This window comes from Anas acuta, chromosome 1 (genome assembly GCF_963932015.1).
Source record: "Anas acuta chromosome 1, bAnaAcu1.1, whole genome shotgun sequence".
Lineage (NCBI taxonomy): Eukaryota > Metazoa > Chordata > Aves > Anseriformes > Anatidae > Anas > Anas acuta.
In genome coordinates this window covers 123,320,844-123,341,465 of record NC_088979.1, presented here as the reverse complement: position 1 = coordinate 123,341,465, position 20,622 = coordinate 123,320,844, and the positions used below count along the sequence as shown (strand labels likewise).

At 48.0% G+C, this 20,622-nt stretch overlaps 1 protein-coding gene across 1 annotated transcript; it reads right to left on the bottom strand.

Moving 5' to 3' along the window:
* Nucleotides 1-2,850: 2,850 nt before the first annotated feature.
* On the bottom strand, nt 2,851-8,930 carry LAG3 (lymphocyte activating 3). Its single transcript, XM_068699601.1, has 8 exons — nt 8,609-8,930; nt 8,259-8,421; nt 7,925-8,151; nt 7,445-7,702; nt 6,972-7,265; nt 6,322-6,612; nt 5,936-6,051; nt 2,851-3,521 (listed from the first exon to the last, which is right to left on the bottom strand). The coding sequence occupies exons 1-8, from the start codon at nt 8,661-8,663 to the stop codon at nt 3,408-3,410; spliced, it is 1,518 nt and encodes a 505-aa protein (XP_068555702.1). The 5' UTR covers nt 8,664-8,930; the 3' UTR covers nt 2,851-3,407.
* Between the last annotated feature and the right edge of the window lie 11,692 nt (nt 8,931-20,622).

The window sequence follows — 20,622 nt, the reverse complement described above, 5'->3', positions numbered from 1 at the left end:
CACTTTAAGGTCTCCCTGGAGCCTTCTCTTCTCCAGGCTGAACAACCCCAACTCCCTCAGCCTGTCTTCCTAGGAGAGGTGCTCCAGCCCTTTGATCATCCTTGTGGCCCTCCTTTGGGCTCATTTTAATACATCCATATCCTTCTTGTGTGGGGGCCCCAGAGCTGAACACAGTGCTCCTGGTGCGGTTTCATGAGCACAGAACAGGGAGTATCACCTCCCTCACCCTGCTGGCCATGCTCCTTTTCATGCAGCCCAGGATACAGTTGGCTTTCTGGGCTGCAAGAGTACATTGCCAGCTCATGTTGAGCTTCTCATCAACCAACACCCCCAGGTCCTTCTCCTCAGGGCTGCTTTAATCCATTCTCCACTCAGCCTGTGTTTGTGCTTGGGATCACCTCAGCCCAGGTGCAGGACTTTTCACTTGGCCTTGTTGAACTTCATGAGGTTTGTGCAGGACCACCTCTCTCAAGGTGAACTTGTTGTTTCCAGTTATTGTTGCTCTGCTTGTAATTTCTAGTTATTTCTTTGTCAGATTGTACTATTTGCCAGCAATTTTTTAGCCTGCTACTTGAAGTATCTCAAAAACAATGGATGTAGAACATCTGGACCTATTTTTTTGTTGTTGTTTGCTTGGTTGTTTTGTTTTTGTTTGGTTTGGTTTGGTTTGTCTGTTTTGTTGTTGTTGTTGTTTCTAACAGTGCTGGTCTTTCTTTTCAGAAAAGCTCAGAGAAGATTATTTTGGGATTAATGACCTATTCTTTTTGGAGGAGTCAGATGCAAATTAATCAGAGCACTGGAACAGGCTGCCCAGAGAGGTTGTGGAGTATCCTTCTCTGGAGATATTCAAGACCTGCCTGGATGCTTTCCTGCTCAACCTACTTACTGTAGTGCTTTTAGCAGGGGGCTTGGACTTGATGATCTCCAGAGGTCCCTTCCAATTTCAGATTACGTGATTCTGTTATTTGTAAGCATACTACTTTATTTGCCTTCCTTAGTTTTTCCCCTCTGCCACAAGGAAATCCAGTGGATTTCCTGTGTTTTTCTGAAGATTTCTACCTCTGGTACATTGAAAATACTTTTCTGTACACCTGTAGCTATATTCTTGTGGAAAGCCGTCATTTTTCTTTCCATATTACATTTGCTTTATTTGCTGCTCACGCATTTTGACTCCGCTTGGGGCAGATTTCCAGATGTGTTTGCTTTCCTCTATAGACTTGATCCTTCTGCTTCATTTGTACCAATTTGCCTCGTGCCATCTTGATTCCCTCAGCATTCAGACATATTTTCCTACTTCCTAGTGTTGCACTGATCTTTTTACTGCAGCATTTGGGAGGGAGAGTTTCCAGTGGCCACAGACAGTTATTTCTGCCTTGGTGTCAGCTGGCTTTTGGGTATTTTTCCTTGGTCTGTCAAACACAGCAGCTTAATGACCACACTTGTCACCTCTGTTGGTACCTGTATTTTGTCAGTAATGCTTAAGGTTGCAACATCTGTGAAGCTTCAGGTGTCATTGCTGGCACCCCAGAGCTGGTGGAATTTATATTTGGCATAAATACAACCATGTCTGAGGCCTTGTAGCCTGTGCATATGGTGTCGCCCTAACCCACACAGACTATACACCTCAGCCACCATAGTCCTGCTCTCTACTATAAAGTCTTTGCAAGACGGGTATTATAATCATTATAGTGATTATAATGATTATTATGACTACTGCATGCTCAGGTCTTGGAGCGTAACCATGTATGACTGTGTATGTACACATAATTGCACATAACTGTACGTAATTGTGTATCTGGTCACACTGGCTCCAGGCATCAGTTCTCGGTGAAGATTCATGAGGCAAGAGTAACTGAGTTATGGTAGATAATCCAGTGCTTGGCTTGAGTTTTGCATCTTTGAAGAGTTCTCACCTGTGAAGCCACAGGGCTAACCAGGGCCATGGACTGACCTCACAGAGGGGCAGGTAAGAAAGCCCTGCTCTGCTCCTGAAGCCAGCTCAGCGGTGGGAAGCAAGGAGTAACCAAACCCAGCTGTCAAAGGCAGCAAGGGGGCCAGCAGTTCCTGACTTAAGGTGTGATTTACTAGTGTTAAGGAGATAAGCAGGAAAGGGCCAAGTGTATAGATGACGTGTAGCTATTTAAATTCATCAGAAGGCAAGAGAATGACAAAAGCTTTGGAGACACTTCAGAAAGCACTTCTCATCAGTAACATGAAGGCAAATGAAATTCAGCATCACTGCTCCCAGTCATGTAGCTGGAGGGAAAATATAAACTAGGCTTTGGCTTACTTTTACCTTCCTATGGAAGGTGAGGCACACAGCAAGAATGCCTCCTCAGCTGACTGCTTAAATACCAACAAGATGGCCTGGTAATGAAGTCCTCCTCCGTGATTGTTCAGGCTGGAGGTGAGGAAAATCCTCTAATCAGATGAAACCTAAACATATTGAGGGACATGGGAGATGGGATCTGGTTTACTCACGTTAGTAAGTGCATCCTGAGCCTGAGGAGAATGACAGAGAGCCCTAACATCAATGAGGAAAAAGTGAGTACTGAGAGAAGGAATAAATGAATGAATGAACAGGGAGAGTCAGACAGGAAAACCAGAACAAAACAGAGCACTGAAGCACAGAAAAAAGGAGAGGCTGAGTCTTCTATTCTTTCTTCTCCGGTAGCATATAATTTCCCCTTCCCCACCATTAAAATGTCAGAAATTAACAGTCAACTTCAGGTTAAGCCAAACTGAAAGAGAAAGAGAAGGCAGCAAAGTCCTTAGAAGCTGCTTCACACAGACAGAGGTTCGCCCCACACCGTCAGTAGGCATCCTCCACAAGCACACACAGGGCCCAGAGAGTTTTTTGACCGACGTTTATTTTATGTTCCCGAATGAGTTTCTAATAAAATAAAACGCTCAAAATGTGCAATGAGTACAGTCCTCTGTGGGGTCCCCTCTACCGCTGAATGAATGCTGGAGCAGGGCAGGCAGGGGAGAGGGAGAAGGAAGTGGGCAGGGGGAGAAAACACCAGCTGGCTGCCAGGGATCTGGGCTCCGGCCACCTCCTGTGTGTGAGCGTCCCAGCTGTGAAATGCTGTGGGAGAGGGCATGAAGGAGGAGCAAAGGCTGGGAGAGAGAAGTGAAACTGAAGCAGATGATAGCTACTGGCTCGAATACTTCCCACAGCTCCAAAGCGTCTGTGCTGCCGGCCCCGTTACTGCAGCAGTGCCTCTCATCTTGCCTTGGTATGCAGCTTCCAGCCCCTCTGAAGGTGCAAAGCTCCCGTGGCCTCCTGCAATGTTCATGCCATCCCAAGACCCTCCTCAGAGGTCTGCGTGGTGCTCATCTCTCTGCAGCGTGGCACACAGAGTTTCATCTTCCCATGCAGACCAGGCCTGGTGTCCCTGCTCCCATCAGCACTCAGTTTGCTGGATTGTCTCTTTCTGGCTCTCCTCCACATCCTTCTTATTTGGCACAGCGACTGCAACTATCCCTTCCAGTGCTGGGTAGGAAGCGGGAAGGCGTGCCTGGAAGAGAAGAAAGGGACAATATTAGGTGTTGGAGGGACACAGATTGGCACAAGGCTGGGCTTCCCCTTGCCAGGGAAAACACAGCCCTACTGCTGTCACCCACGAGGCTCCCATTCACACCTTGAGTCAGGGAAGAGCCCCATTCCCGCTCCCTGAAAATATGCAGCTTCTTCTGGGGAAGACTGGCTCAACCCTATCATCTCTGTGGTGTCATAGGCATAAGGAATAGCAAAGGCAGGACATCTAAGAATGATCTGGGCAATGGTCAGGCTGTTGTCAGGTTCAACATTATGCCTGATTTTACAGTACCTTTTCAGAGAGAATAATTAGAGGCATGAAGGTCTGCGCAAAATGAGGTAAGAACCAATTTAAGACAGACCCTCTTTCACATCTTGCTTTAACAAAAGACTTTTTAGACATGGGAAAATAAGTCAGTCTACAAGATCCACTTGTTCCTGGTGGTGATAAAGTATATGGTGCCTCACAGACAATTAATACAACTGGAAAATTAGATTAGTAGAATGGCATTGTAGGTGTGATCTCATCTAAGAGGGAGGGACTAGGATTTTGCTGGTAAGTTTCTACCAGGCTTTATAGAAATGGTAAGTATAGGTCTTCAAAGCTTGGTTGTGGCACCAGTCATTAAAGGCACAGAGAGTGTGAAAGCTGATAATGAATTCTGTAGGTGATACAAAGATGAGGAGCCTCATTTGGAAGAAGGAAGATGAAAATGTTACCGAAAACCAGATATTCTAGGAGAATGCAACAGTGAGATGAATGATGGTGAATGAAATGAAACAGTACCAACTGCTCAGGAGCTCAGAACAGGAATGCCTGCTGTGTTGGCAAAAGCTGATGAAGGCATATCTACAAGCCACCGCTGTACAACCAGTGCAAGAAGAGCAAATGTAGCCTTAGAGGATGCCAGCAAAGACAGGGAGAAGAAGAGAGAAGAGCTAATATTTTTTTTCTCAACCTTATCTGCATTCTCACAAAGGATGAGCCGAGTAGGGAGTATGTACAGAGAAGTGCCTGAGGGCTATCAGTGGATGGAGGACCTGTGCTGCAACAGAGAAGGCTTGCTTACTTGGCAAAGAAAGGCCATCAGGGCACGTACCAATGCTCTGAGGCAGTGAATACCCTGGCTGGATTTGAGCTGTTAAAGCTAACTGAGCTGGACACCCAGGTATCCTATTTTCTGCTGGCTGAGGATTTACATTTACACTGTAAAAAGGTTCCTGTCCAAGGTTTTAGGCCAGAAAGAGGGGTTTTGATCATCTTGTCCCACCTTGCACAGTCTAAAGAGTCACCCAGGGACCTGCAGAAACTGGATTTCTCCCTCAGACTCCCCTTTACCATCAGTGCTGATTAACAATGGGTGACAAAGAACCAGTCACGAGTCACGCTGGCGCTGCTCATGGTGTTTTTTCAAAGCCCATCTTGCTGCTGTTCTGATGCCGCATGCTTCAGCTTCCAGCCACAGGGATTTGCTGGAAATCTGCGTCACTGCTGTTATGTCCCTCCTCTAGCTCAGGGCAGGCTCGAGTCACCCAGCCTCCTCACTGGGGCGAGCGCCCCCACTTGAGATTGCTCCGAGCCCTGGGCCCCCCTCAGGACTGGAAGGAGATTTTCACAGTGGGCCCTTTCCAAGAAGCTAGGTGAAAGGCAGCTACATCACAGCTGCTCACGAGAGGTGTTCCTCATCAGCAAAGGGAAACTCAGATGTGAGAATTTGCCATGTAATTCATTTGCAGAGAAACAGTATGAAAAATGCAGAGAAACTGCATGATTTGTTTGCACTTTTTTTTTTTTTTCCAGTCATGTGCAAGGAAGGTATCAGTTCTGGACTGGTCAGTAAAGGCAGGGCAGTTTTCTGAAGAGGAGAACTGGAACAAGCTGAGCAAAGGAAGGGCAGTAAGTTGCCGGAAGCGCACAGCTGAGACCAAGTGCTGAGCCAGCAACAACAGACCTGCGTCAAATCAGCATCTGGGGACCAGCAGGCATTTGTATGGGACAGGAGACTGCTGCATCAAAGCATCCAGACAAAGAACAAGAGAGAGAACACCTACGGAAGCCTGGAAATTAGCCCTTCTTTGTTACAGTGTGGCTTCATCTCTGCAAGAGTAAACAAGGAGCTTTTTGAGGCTGGGCTCCTACCACTCCTCGGAGGTACCTAACCTGCACCACACGAACCCTGGGATTAGCCAGATCTGCTGATGCTCAGGATACAACCACACATCCATGCATCCTCAACAGGCTGCCCAAGTCCCATTCCTTCTACATTTCCCAACTGATCCTCCTGCTGTCTTGTCCTTAAGACACTCCATCGCTGGCTCTAGAGTACCCAGGGGAAGGTCAACCAAGGGGTGATATACAGAAAAAGTAACAGAAATGGGATGATGAACACTTACCCTTTTCTGTAGGGCCAGCGCCAGAATACAGACCATAAGCAGGAAGAAGAGGGTGACTGTGAGCCCAAAAGTAACTTGCCCACTGAAGATGGTGGGAGGGCTGGAGATCTGGGCACCTGTGAGGAGGAAGCACAGTTAGGAAGGAGGGAAAGGTTGATTTTTCATCGGAGCAAGACTAGGACTGCACAAAGAGAGGCAAACTGGAAAAGGATGCAAGGAACTGGAAGGAGCAGCAGGAGGAACTGAGAGATGAGATAGGATGACACTAAGATGGGATATAAGCAGCCAAAGGGGAGAAGGATGGGGTGAGACCGAGAGAAGAAATGACAAGGCAGTTGAACAGGGTGAGAAGAAGGGATTGGTTACAGATGTGCAGGAGATGGTACCTGTAATCTGCAGCCCATATTCCACTGCTCCCAGTCTGCCTTCTGGGCCATACACACTGCATTCCCAGATGCCCACATCTTTTTGTGACACCTGGGGTATGTCCAAGGTGCGGCCAGTTTGGGATCTGTGGTCCTTCAGGTTGTGGGAGGTGAACATAGCCCCCTTCTTGTTAGTAGGGGCTGAGCTGAGGAGCTTCCACTGGAAACGTTCGTGCCCCTGGAGGTGTGTGACACCGCAGGTGAGCAGCAAGTGAGACCCCTCAGAAATTGGTCCAGGGATACTTGGGGTAACTGCAGAAAAGGAAAAAGCTACCATCAGGAAAGGCAGCAGGCAGGTCCACATCTCTTCCTCATTCCTCCTATTACACTCCTCCTTCTTTACCTCTTCTAATTTATTTTTGTTTTCTTCCTCAGTCTTTGAGAAGAATAATGGAGTTACCCAGGAAAACAAACAAACAAACAAACAAACAAACAAACAAAACCTCACACCTGCTTTCAGCAGAGTGCCGTGCAATGCAATGCCCTTCTTAGCCACCCTGGGGCTGGGACCCATGAGCAGGAACAACCCACACTCAGAGCACTGATGCACAGGAAGATTTATCAGAGAAGGACCCCAGAGAGATGATGCACATCCCTGTCTCTCTTCTCACCTGTAACCACTGCCAAGGTCACATCCCTCCTCATTGTCTTGCTGCCAACAGGGACTGCACAGCTGTAGCGCCCTGCATTGTCTGGCCCCACTGCAGGGAGATGAAGGGGGAAGCTTCTGCTGCTCTGGTTCTGGGAGATGACCCAGTCTTGTAAGTGTCCTCCTGCGAGGTGGCTCCAGTGAGCTGCCACTGCATTGATCCCAAAAGCACTGGGAAGGTAGCTCAGGGTGCATGGCAGATCGGCTGCAGAGCCAGCTGCAGCATAAACCACAGGGTTGGCTGGGCCATCGAAACCTGAGTGAGAAAGAGCACAATGCTGAAATGCTCTTTCCAGTGGTGGTTGGAAAGAGCTCCACCTATGAAGCGAGGGCAGGATGAGAGCTGGCAAGCTGAAGCTGCTGGTGTTGGCCAGTGGCCACAGCAGAGGAAGCAACCTGTGGATGCTGGAGTTGCAACATCGAGGCTGAGCTTACCTAGAATTTGCAGGTCGTGCGTGGCAGAGACGACCACATTATCGGAGTATCTGAGCTGGCAGTGCCAGGACCCTGAGTCACTCACGGAGGGCTGGAGGATGGAGAGGGCCCCGTGCAAGGAGTAGAAATCCTTGGTGGTGGGGACCAGGCGCCCGTTGTGGAACCAGCATGTCTCCACCAGGCGGGCCCGGTGGCTGGAGTTGCAGCTCATCAGGAGAGGCTCACCTTCCACCACAGGGCCGGGTGGACTGAGGGTTACTTCAACAAAGAGAAAGGAGGAGGTGGAAACTGATCAGAAGAGGGCCACCAAGCCTTCTTTGGTGCCCCTCCTGTCCTAGCTTTGTCCCTCTCTCCAGAGCCAAGAGCAGACAGCAGGACGCTGTGTGCTTTCGGGGGGCTGCTGCCCGTATTTTAACCCCCTCCCTTACAGCCTCCCTGGTACTAAAACCAAGGTTCTCCGTGGTTTCCATCTTCTCCTACCTGTAACGATGCCCAACTCCACCTGGCAGCTCTGGACCTCCGTGCTGTACGCCACCTGCGCCTCGTAGAGGCCGGCGTCCCCACTCCTGACGGGGTCGATCCGCAGCGAGAAGTTGCCGCTGCGTAAGGCAGCGTCCTGGACCGACACCCGGGGCCTCATGGGCAGCGCCGTCTTCCTGAGGCCGGTGTACTCCACCTCCAGCACCACGTGTGGCTCCTGGTGGGTGCTGCAAGAGAGAACAGAGGGTCGAAGGCCAGCCGAGGCGATGTGGAGGCAGCACAAGGGGGCTCAGAGGGGCTCCCACTCTCCCCAGTCCCCACGATGAGTTTTTACCTTCCCCCGTGGCGCTTCCACAGCACCGATGTCCAGTCAGACGGCTGTTTCCAGATCCTCCCCTGCTTCCTGGGGCTCAGGTAGCAAGGCAGCACGGCCGAGCTCCCTTCTCTGGCCCACACCTTCTGCTCCCCGGCCGCTGCTCCCGGGAGGATGCTGCCAGCTGTAACGAGACAGGAGGTCTGAGCAAAGGGGGGCAGGCACGGAGCAGGGGGTGACATCCAACCATCGACGGTGGGCGTAGAAATAAATAAATAAATAAATAAATATAAAAGATAAATAATACAGGTGTGTCCAGCCTGAGCTCACCCAGCTACTCTGCCCTCCCTTCTACCTTCAGCCCCTCTTACCACTGAAAACCAGCAGGGTGAAGGTGAGGAGCAGCACCAGGGACACCAGCCTCATGATGGCCTCCAGGAGAGGCGAGAGGCAACGTCTTCCCCCTCGGGTCCGTGCTCGATGGGGTCCGAAGCTTTAAGGGGTCAGCAAAAAATGAGGCATGGACAAATGGCGAGGTGCTGGCGTGGGCGGATGAACCGAGTAGGGGGCAGCTGGGCTGGCTTGCTCTTGTGATCTCCGTCTCTTTCTGATCAAGGTATTTCCCTAGATGCCCTTATATTGCGAGTGGGCAGCTAACTTCCTCGTATCACTAAGAAGATGCGTCACGACTAAGAAACCAGTGCAAGTCTGAGGCACGTGAAGGCAGAGATAAAGCCAGTGAGAAAGGGGAGGGAGGGACCAGAGACACTGCTCTAAGCATCTTTTAGTGGAAATTCTTTTGGTCGCTGTTGTTTTTCTTACAAGTTTTGCTTCTACACAGACAGTGGAAAAAGTGTAGAAGGCACTTCCCAGCAAGTGCCCTTCATGTTTTTCTTTCATCTCTTACCTTTTTTGGTTTGATCTTTCCGCCTCTCACAGCTTCTCTCTAATTGTTTCAGGGCTTTTCAGAACATGTTGGTCTTTTTTTTATTTTTTATTTTTTTCTGGTGGTTTCCTCCCTTCCCTGCTCTCTTTCATCCCACAGATGTGCTGATTTCTTGGCTTTTCCTTGTTGGTCAGTTTGCAGGCAGCATGAGGGAAGGGTCTATGGTGATTTACATGCCACTCATCAGCCCAGAGCCAAGGGGGCTGATGGAGCTGAGGTGGTCTGAGGAGACGGGGTAGGGTCATCCACATGTAAGTGACCGTGGTGGGAGCATGCAGGAGAAGTCAACACCACTGAGGAGGGGCTGCATGCTGTGACCCTGCGAGGGGTGTGAAGAGAACATCCTTTTCCAGTGGATTTGGGGAAAACCCACCTGAACCTGTGCAGTGAGGGGGCTTGTTCTAGCTCCCACCTAGCTCACAACCGGGCTTTGCACAGGCCAGTATGTTTCCACTCCTATGCCTCATCTCGGGGCCCCTTTTGCCTGAGAACCCCCATTGTTGTGGCTCACACTTTCCAGCAACCCACTGGCTCTGACTCTTTCAGGCTTAATCAACCTTCTGTGACAGGTGTCAGACACCCAAGCCCCTCAGCTGCTCGTCCCCGAGGGCCGGGCTGGGGCTTTTCCAGGGGGTGAGGGAAGGGAGGTGACTCAGTGTGGCCGCTTTGCTGCTGAAGGATCCTTGCTCGCTCTCTAGCTTCCCTCAGCTGGGTGGAGGATAAAAGAGACCAAACCACGTGCCTCACTTCAGCAGCTCCCTGTTGTGGTGACGGCTCTTTGTTATCACACGCGGCTCTTTGGTCTTCTGAGGAATGGGGTCAGTGTATGGCAACCTGGCACAACCCCACCATTCGTGATGTTCCCTGGGGGGGGGAAAAACTTCTCAGCACCCCTTCGTGCCCTCTGTGTCACACAGCCCATGGGGTCGCACAAGAGAGGAAGGGAGGAGAGAAGATGGGGGAGAAATTGAGGCGGTTGACGGGAGGGGTGTTTTTTCCTCCTGCTTATGAAAAAACAGTTTGTGGTGCCCAGTCCAAGCAGAAAACATCAACTTCTCTTTCCTCTGAATCAGCAGTGTGAGGATGGTGTGAGTGTGTGGGTGAAGACGAAAGACAGCAAGGAGATGGAAGCATGGTGGGGCGACACGTACAGCTCCGCAGCACGCTGCCACTTGCTGCCCTTCCCCTGCCGCTGCCCTGGGCACACACAGCTCCCTGCAAGCTGCTCCTAGAAGCAGCTTCCTGCTACAATTCCCACCATTTCCCCAAACCATCCTTAGCTGAAGCCATGCCCGTGCTCGAGGAAAGGCTTCTTTCTTGTAGGAACCAGCAAAGGAGAGAGACAACATGCTCTTGCTGCTGCCGCTTCCCGAGAGAGGCGGTCACGGGGGGCTGATGGGGAGCCCCAGGTATTGTCCGGATCCGTCTGGCACCAAGGGGTGTTTGGGGCTGAGGGATTGTTATGCTGAGCGAGCATGTTGTGAAATGAAGGTTTTGGAGGCACTTTTTTACTCAGCAGCAGGCTATCTTTAGCAGACACCTGTGACGTCTTTGCCCAACGACACACTTTAAATGCTGACTGCCTTGACTGGCATTTTCGTCATCTCCCAGAACAGGACCCCGCTGCAGAAACAACAGTGGAGAGAGCAAGATCAGCACGGGGACACCTTCTCACGGGTGTCTTCCAGCCTGACTGGCAAAGCAGCTGATAGAAAGGGTGTGAGACTCGGGCAGAGCTGTGGGAGGCAAGGGGCAGGCTACGACTGGCGAAACCCAAAGCTGGGGCACAGAAGCCCAGCTCACTAAATCCTCCTTCATCTGTCTTAGACGTTAAATGACTTCAGCCAGGTTCCAGGTTTACCGGCAGTGACCTCACTCAGAGCCTTTACATACCGCTTTTCTCGTCTTGCTTGGCATGCTGCATGGTTGCAAACTCCCCATGTGAAGAAGAAGAGAAATAGAAAACACTATTCTGCAGTATCATTGAGTTAATCTTGCTGAAGGAATTTTCCGTTGCATTTCCAGATTTCTGTGATATCATGTTTTTCTCTGAGTGATTCCACTTTCATGTTTTGGTCCTTGTAGCGCCAACTCTAAGGCTGGTCGCAATTTTCTGCTTTGCATTGACTTTTTAAGGTGGTTTATGGTTTATCTGCAGACTTTAATTGACCTAAGAAGCCGTGCTGTGACTTGAAGATTGCGATATCAGCTGCACGACTTGAGATCAGCTGGTCTGAGGGTTCACCAAAAAGGAGCTCATTTAACATGTCCTGATTGCTGTTTGCCCAGAGCTAACAGCAACAGCTAGCAGCTAGCTCCTCATATCTGGTCAGCATTAATTGTGGGGAAGTGTGGAAATCTGTGGTCTTTCAAAAGCACTCCAGATCCCTCCTGGAAGAGAGACGGGATGCTGCTGGACCCTCTTTGGACATTCACAGCTACCTGTAGAGATGGTGATGGGTATCAGCACCTTGGCCAATGCCTAGTTAAAGGATATCTGTAATGCCACAGGATGTGGGTTTGTAACCCAGAGGGTAATGCTGACAGTGGAGCTGGGTGATGGAATAGCAGCGATGGTGCCGTGGGTGCCAAAAGAGAGAGAGGCTGATCCAGATATGCCAGGCACAGATCCCCAAAGTTGCTGTTGCTTTCAACTGACCATGCAGTGACTGTGCTCCTCAAAGCAACGCTGCTACAGAAGGATGTGCCTTCTGCTCGCGGGGCTCAAATCCTCTCTCTGTATTACTCCAAGCAGTAGTGTGGGTCTCTCTGACACAGAAGAGGCACCTTGAAATTGTTTCGGATGCTGAGGGATGAGCATTGCATGGGTCACAGGGGGCATCTGTCTGTAGGCTTAGTCACACGTGTCCCAAGGAACTGTGAAAAAGCAGATTTGGTCCATGTGCTGTGTTTCGACAGAGCATCATGCCAGGAGAACATGAGCCTGTAGTTTATGGTACACTGGAGCTCTGAAAGCTACAGGCAAATTCCACTTATTAATAAAAAACATGCTTTTTTTTTTTTTTTTTTTTTTTTCCTCAGTAGGAAAGCTAGGAATGGGATAGAAAAAGATGGGTAACTAAAGGAACATGCGATGCTATGAAAAATCATTTGCAGAAGAATGCAGCCCCTGGGAAGGCTCACGTGGATGATGGCTCAGCAGAGAAGGGGAGCAGAGCAGTGCTTCAGAATACTGATAAAGAGAATAAAGTTTTTCTGCTTTGATGATTTCCAACCACTCTGCTTTGAACAATGCGAGGGAGGGAGACGGTGCTTTTTTAAACTAAAAGGGTTAATTGTAAATCAAAATGGATATTTTTTTTTTATGGTTTAGTTTTCAGTTCTCTGATGTTTATCGGTGTTGACAAAATGGAGGCAGCAGGAAAGAGATGAAAGGAAAGATGGGCTCACCCCTTTCTGCAACACTGCATTTACACTGGATTAACATGGTTGTGTGATAGACTGAAATTTGGAGTGTGGTGGCAGCTGAGCTGGTTTTTCAATTTCTTCTCCATTTGACACCTCATGGCTGGTAGCAGCCTGTGTCATTTGATAAGATTGTCTCAACTGCCCCACTAAATAAAAATACAAAATCAAATAAGCCCACCTATTAGTCACAGAATCACAGAAGGATTCATACGGAAGGGACCTCTATGGGTCTCCACTTCAACCTTCTGCTCCCAGCAGGCTAACTCCAAAACAAGATCAGGTTGCTCGGGGCATTGCCCAGGCAAATCCCAAACATCTCCAAGCACAGAGATTCTCCAGCATCTCTGAAAGCCTGTTCCATTGCTGAAACACACTTACAAGAGAGGCTTTTCCTTGTGGAGTCTGAAGTTCTTTTTTTTTGTTGGAGATAGAACTGGCTCTTAGTTATCTTCAAAGGAGGCTGCGACAAAAAAAGGCTGTAGTTAAATATCTATGTAAAGGGGCTTCAAAATTCACAACAAGGGGTGGGACTTTCCAAGTCACAACGAGGTCTGGGAGAGATCTAAGTTCTCCAGATGTAGCTCCAACAAACTAAATTCATAAAAATAAAGGATGTTCTGTCAGGAGTTAGTCAATGGGATTTAGCAATTTACCAATTAAGGTCACATGGGGAAAACATGTTTTTAAGCTCATTTTTTGGGGGGGTGGTGTAGCTTATAATTTTTTTTTAGTTCTAGGATTTTTTTCTTTGTAGACGTCAGCTCCTGTTCTCCAGGAGGTGAATGACCCATGCTGAGCACCATTCACTCTGCTGGCTTCTCTGTCTGGCTTTTCTCAGAAAGCCACAAGAGACCAAAGGACCCTCCCTGGCTGTACAGTGTGTGAGAGAGTGTAAGACAAAGTGGCTAATGTTTTTGTGTCCTGTGTAGATACTTTAGACCCTTTGCTGATGAAATGAAAGTGGCCCTGATAGTTCAGACTCTCTGTGCTTCCAGTGCTAGGCTGCCACATGATGTGATCAACATCCAAATGATTTCTGATGTCCATGGTCGTTGCATGCTGCCAAAATGTGGTTAGGAGGGCTTCGCAGCTCTGCAGGTGTGACTGTCTCTCCTGGCATGGTGTACACTTCATGTTTGGCAAGGTTAATGGGAAGCAACTACCTCGTAGGACCCCTGGTAAAATCACACTTGGCATTAAAACATAAGGTTATATGTTGGGGAACAAAGTATGGGGATCACACTTCCAGAACAAGATGCTGAATCCTGGGAAGCAAAGACTCCAGGGAGGAAGGCACTTGACGACATGGTGTATAAAATGGGATCTCCAAGAACGAACAGATTGTGTTACCTCTGTTTACAGCACAAGCTACTGGAACGTGTCCATAATTCAAAAAGGATGTGGAAAAATGGAAAAGGATTTAGCAGAGTGATACGAAAATAAAACCTGACTTGGGGACTAGAAATCTTGCTTTCAGATGTACAGGGCCTGAGAAGTTTGATGGATTTTGCCTAATCCAAAAGAACTAGTGGTGAGCTCAGGCAAGTTTAGTGCAAACAAGCAGAAATCCATCTTACAACTCATATAGATGGTAGAAATATTTCCAGAAGTGCCATAAAGGCTGGGAGTATAAATGAGTTCGAACAGAGACTAGGTAATTTGTGAAGGATCAATTCTTCACTGGCTTTTGAATATAATGGCCTGGGTATGACTGCCAGCTCAGAATATCTTTAACTCTGGTTTACAGGAAGCTCCTATATGTGTCTTGTCTCTCATTGCCTCTTCTTCAGGACTGTACATCAGGACTGTACATTATAGCAGAGCACCAGACTCGAGAGACCGCTGGTCTGATCCAATACAACCATCTTCATGCTCTTACATTTGCAATCTACCATCCGTATTTTCTTCCCATGAATGAGAAGATGTAAAATATCGGCAGGTTTTCTGCTCTGGTAGATGAGCACTAGGACAACCAGTGGCTCAAAGTTAAAAACAAAATCTGGCTGGAAATGAGGTTCATGTTTTTCACAGCAAGGCTCTGATATGGGAGTAACTCTTGTGGTGGCCTCTTCACCACCTGCAGACTGATAACATGAAAAATGATTGAAGGCATCCTCTTGCCCAGCCCTAGGATATGGGACTCCCTGCTGAAACACAGAAGCCAAGCAAGGTGATCACCATCATGAGCATAAAACACTATCTATTCATGTTTCTCCAGGCTTCTCCCTTATTCACTGCCCTGACTGGAGGTCCTCCTTGGTGGTGCATGCAGGCCCTTTTTAAGCCTAAAAAAAAAAAAAAAGCCAGCTGGTCTTGCTCCACAAGAAAACACCAAGCACTGGGCTTGGAATCTGCAGAGGAGCGTGATTGCTGAGCTGAGGCACATAACCCGGGGGAGAAGGAAGGGTGAGGGATCATGGACTCAAGTGAACAGAGGTAGTGGTATGTGGGTGTGGGGACTTTCCCCCCGAGTTTAGAAGGGAGATGCTGTTTTTTCCCTAGCTACAGGTGGTCACAGGGCTCACTTGTTCCAGACCTGAAGAAGCTTTAGGGGTTTCTTTCTTTCTTTCTTTCTTTCTTTCTTTCTTTCTTTCTTTCTTTCTTTCTTTCTTTCTTTCTTTCTTTCTTTCTTTCTTTCTTTCTTTCTTTCTTTCTTTCTTTCTTTCTTTCTTTCTTTCTTTCTTTCTTTTTCTTTTTCTTTCTTTCTTTTTCTTTCTTTCTTTCTTTCTTTCTTTCTTTCTTTCTTTCTTTCTTTCTTTCTTTCTTTCTTTCTCTCTCTCTCTCTCTCTCTCTCTCTCTCTCTCTTTCTCTCTTTCTCTCTTTCTTTCAAATTGTTATTACTGCAGTTTTCTTCTGTCTGTTCCTTACTAACTTAAGATAAGTGCACTCTGAAAGACCGGTAATCCCAAGGGTTCTCTGTGCCCACTGTAAGAGCAGATCAATTTGTGCAGAGGGGGAAATATGGACAACATTGTCCAGTCAAGAGGCAAGGTAAAGCTCAGTATCTTTAACAGGAAAGGGTGCTACAGTCAAAATAGCTGTGAAGTCTGAAGTTCTTTTATTTACACTGGCACAAGAGTTAGGGAGGGGAAAAAAAAAAAAAAAAAGTGAAAAAAAAAATAGCGCACCAAGACTAACAGCATTTCCTGCCCTGGTTTGTGAAAAACAAATGTTTGGGTGGGTGTACAAACATGACCTAGAAACATTCCCAGGTGCTTGAAGGTGGGAATCCAATCTAAGACACTCTCTTCCAAGTTTGCCTTCCCATCCCAACACCACCAGGAATGACTGCCCCTGCTTTACATACTCACCCAAGCACGCGGTGAGTGTACTCTAAGACTCTAAGACTCTACACAGGGGATCCAATGTGGGAGGGAATGCTCCTGGGTAAGAGTCTAATACCAGCTACAGATGAGGAGACTGAAAGTGACTTGAATGTATACATGTCTTTCAGGTGGAGGGACTTTTGGACTTGCGTGGGTCCCTCCCTGGCTGCAGAAGAAGAGGTGTGAGTCCTGGGATTAGTAGAGCCTTCCCACAAGTCTTTTAAGGCTCCTGAACTTGTGCAAGAGGCTCACAGGAGCTGTTCTGTTCAGCCTTATCTTCCAGACAACCTTCCGCTGACAGCAAAAAACGAAACAGATGAAAGAAGGGTATAGTTACACTGTTCCTGATGCACCTGATAGTATGGTACAACCCCAAAGAGATTGTTTTTTGAAAAAGGACACACTGAATGAAACATCCCTTTTCTGACCCAGAGTTGTTCTCGTTCCAGACAAAAAGCTTAGTAAGAGCTGTGCTGGGCCAGGAGAAAGCTCTTGGAGCAGATGTTAGGAAAGTAACACACTGTCTCATTTAATAGAAATAGATCCGAGTGAGGATGAGTCTCCTTCCAGATTCCCTAGACCTTCCTTGGGCTCTCTAGGCAAAGGACTGTTCCTCCTGGAAGCCCGAGAGCAGCCTCTGTACATCCAAATCACTCTGTGGACAACTGGCCAAGACAAATCTGATGCTAATTGACCACACGGGGACTTCTCAGTTACTCAGGTTTGACTTAGGCATGATCAGAGTCTTTCTTGGTTCCTCCAGCAAGTGAAACTTAGCTGACCGTTCATAATTTTTTTGTACCAAACATCCCAAATTCGTTGCCACCAGGGGGCACCTTAGGCAGGAAAGATGTAGCCGCGTGCTTACAGGACTCCAATTCGCCTCCCACTAATGAATCCCTTTGAGAGGCTTAAGAAAAACAGCGTAAGGTGTACCCTCCAAGCTGCACTACGTCTCAGTTTAAGCTCCATGTGGCTGTGCTGCCTGTTCGGCGCTCTGTTTCAAGAAGGAGCATGGATCCCAAGAGTTGGAGGCTTAGCCTTTGTGTGCCAGATAAAGCAGGAGGAGCTGAGCACTGAAGAATCCCCTGCCACAAATGGGAGACTACAGGTCAGGGTTTGTTCTGGAAACCCTTTGAAACAGAAAAACCGAAATGGAGTGGGATCCTCTCCCAACAAGAAACTGCAGTCAACACCGTTAGCAGTGCCCTACAACAACACTTATTTCTGCAGCTATGAAAGGGGATCTGCAGAAGACCCTGAACTATTTCTTATGAGCAAAACCTCAGGGGTCATTTGAATTACAAGGCTAGATCTCACAAATTTCTCCAGTGAATCTTCTGTGAAATTTGCCTTGTGAAGAACCGGCAAATTCCAGCTCAAATTTTAGTCCGTATCTACCAAGCTGGTATCTCAGAAGATCGGGAGGTTTGTTGGGGCCACATCCTACAGCCTCAGATGGTTTTGACACTTTGGATATGACATAGGAAAAAAAAAATTGAAATGACATTTTAGAAACTGTCCTTCACAAAGGAAAACAGCAACTAGCTGTAAGTTGCCATATATGTTTTCTGGTGTGCTTATGGATGAGCCTAACAGAGTGCTGCCTAAATTCATGATCTGGAGTGCTGACCAGCAGACACCCTTTTGTGAAATCATTTGGATGTGCAGTAACAGAAAAGCTGCTGAAAGATGTTTCAGGTAAGGGTCTTTGAAGATTTTCATAACAAATCATATACCGTCGTTGTGTTTAGTTCCAAAGTCTGATCATTGTGTTTGCCTTTGTACTGAGGCAGTGCCTAAGCTTCCAGAAAAAAAAAAAAAAAAAAAAAAAAAATCTGATATTTTCCAACACTTTTGGTACCTGAAAAAATGGATGAATTGCTGGAAGTTGCTGGAAGACCTGAGAAGTCTAAGCCATGACTCTACCTGAGCTGACAAAGAGTTATTAGGAGACACTTAATCACAGAGCTCTGGAAACTGACTATTTCTTGATACATGTTATAGCCTTTTCTGGTTTTAGGATCTCCAGTCTGGGATATATGAAGCCTCAGCAACGTTTGGCAACAAGATTCTTCATTGCAGGACATGTGGCCTAACACCCTTCTGACATTATGACACCACTTCATGGATTAAGCAACTAAATAGAGAAGAAAGCCTCCGGAACCTCATTAGGACATTGGAAATGTTGGACTGGACTTTTTGAGGAAAAAAAATAAGGTGCATGGTAGATAATGTGAACCATAAATGTCATTACAAAGAAGTCTGGAGGTCTGTAGATTGTGCAGCTCCTACAGCCTCCCGTGACAAATAAGATCAGCCCCATGCTTATTTCTGCAGCTATGTAAAGGGATCCACAACAGACCCTGAAGTATCACCTACAGCTCATACGTGGTTTGCGTGCTCGTCTGTCATCTTTAATGGGTGATTTACAGCAAGTCACCTAAGCACCTGCTGTAGCCTGCCTGCAGCGGTACACCCGACGAGGCCAACAAGGCGAAGCTTATCTGCTCTGATATCGCAGCTCACCGAGGCTCAGCTAAGGAACGACTGTTGTGCATAGAGACTTCCAGCTGGGATGCAGGGCCTGTTCTTCCTGAACAGCCTGAGATGGGAATGCATCCTCTTCCCTGCCTGATTGAAAATGCCTCCCACAAGAGCAACACTATACTTGGTGACACCAAGCTTGGCCTATAATCCATACCGTGTGGCTAGGACCTTTGCATACTGACACCCTGGGTCTTCCCTCACCCCTGCGATTGTCCGTGTTTTGCTGCGACAGTGAAAGCTCACCAGGAAACAAACCCCGGACTCATTCACTGGTGGGCAGCGCTCCAGCCCTGTCCATCTGTGACATGTCCCCAGTCTGAGCCCACACACGTAAACACAGACTCCTTCCCCGAGGAAACACACAGCCATGAGCGTGTCTGTCTTTGACTCCATTCTTGAAATAAGGGAGAGAGGTGGGAGGGAGAAGTACATGGGCTTCTTAAGGATCTGGGAAGGCAAGTTCTTTTATTTCCCCATATGGCGTATGGGAATGGGCTGAGCGATGAGACTCCTAAGCAGAGGGCCTAAAAAGCCCCTTAGCCCAGAGAAGCAGTGGGAAGAGAAGTAATTTTATTTACTTATTTATTTTTAAAGCTAATACAACGGTGTGGTTACGGGCTTTCCTAAAGCAAGGAAGGTTTTTTTTTTCCTCCCAGACCAGCAGTGGCTGGAGGGCTTCAGATCTGAAGCAGAGTTCACCATTCTGTCTGTGTGATGGTTTTGATTATGCCGGTCTCGTTTCATTTATTGACTCCGGCAGAGCCTGCAGGTGTGCGACCTCCACAACTCCCTCGAAGCAAGCAGTCCTGAAGGAGAGCTATGGAGAAGGAGGTCTCTGGTTTCTGCTCTCCTGGTGGGAGCAGAGCTGCTGGAAGCCAGGGGCAGCTCCCACTGGAAGGGGCCGTGAACACCACACATCTCCTCGAGAGCTGTGACGACACCGTGATCAGGGCAAGAAAGCTGAGAAGTTTGCCTCCTGGCAGCAAAACCTCTCTCAGACAAAACCACTGAGGGCTTTGACTGAAAGCTGAGGTCCGGCCTACAGCTGGTGAGGCCTGACCAAACGGCAAGTCCAGCCCGTGCACATTCCTGTGCAGACAGCCTCCCGCGTTTCATCCCGGCATGCGCCGACTTCTGGTGTGACCTTTGGACAGCGCCGAGGGAGCCCTGTCCCCAGCTGATGAGGCTGGCAGATGGTCGCAGGAATTACATGAAATGAGTGGGGGATTAGCACAGGGCCGAGAGAGGTGAGCAAGGCTCCTGCATAGTGCTGCCGCTTCTCAGCATGCACCAGTGAAGGCGGACTTTGTTCTTGCCTTGTTGACTTCATTGATTTCCCCCTGGAAATAAAATTAGGCTCAACGGTAAAAGACTTCTTTGCAGGTCTAAGGAAAGGGAAGAAACTGTAATATCCCATTGTTATCTGCTATCTGTAGCCCTCAGCTCAGGTCAGCAATGATGTCCCACGGGACACGGAGGTGACCAAATGTGAAAGCAGATATTCTCCTAACTACTTCCATATCTGTAGCTCTATCTTCTAACTATCCATAGGCAGTGACAAAGGTGTTTATTAAAACCGAATAAGGTGGCAGAACCAGTAGAAGCTGTGGAGTTGAGGACTCCATAGAGACGTGCAGAAACTGGCTGGCGGCCCTTCATGCCGGCAGCCCTCTGTCCTGCAGCATTTCCCTCGGAGGAAATGGGGAACGGCTGCTCACAGGGCTGGTGCTCACACAGCTGGTGCTGCCCTGACTTGCAGCTGCTGCCTCACTCCCTTCTGGATGGTCAGATGGATAGAGCCAGGAGTACTGGTGGTGTACCTACACGGAAAGCTGAGAACTCTCCACGCTTTCTCATCTGCAAGTGGATTCTTCACTACTCAGAGTATGGCACTGCTGCAGTGGTGGGGAAGATAAATGAAAATTGGAATAGGCCTCTGTAGAAACCAGATTATCCTCTAGTAATTTATCTTTGGTACCAAACATTAAAAAGTGATTGGTCAGCAAAAATTTGGGGGGAATCCTGAGAACTTACTCCAACATATTAAAGTATTCCAAAAATATTTTGGAATGAGCAGGGACTGGAATCCATCAATTTTTAAAATGGAGCAATAGTAGGAATATAAAATTGCACA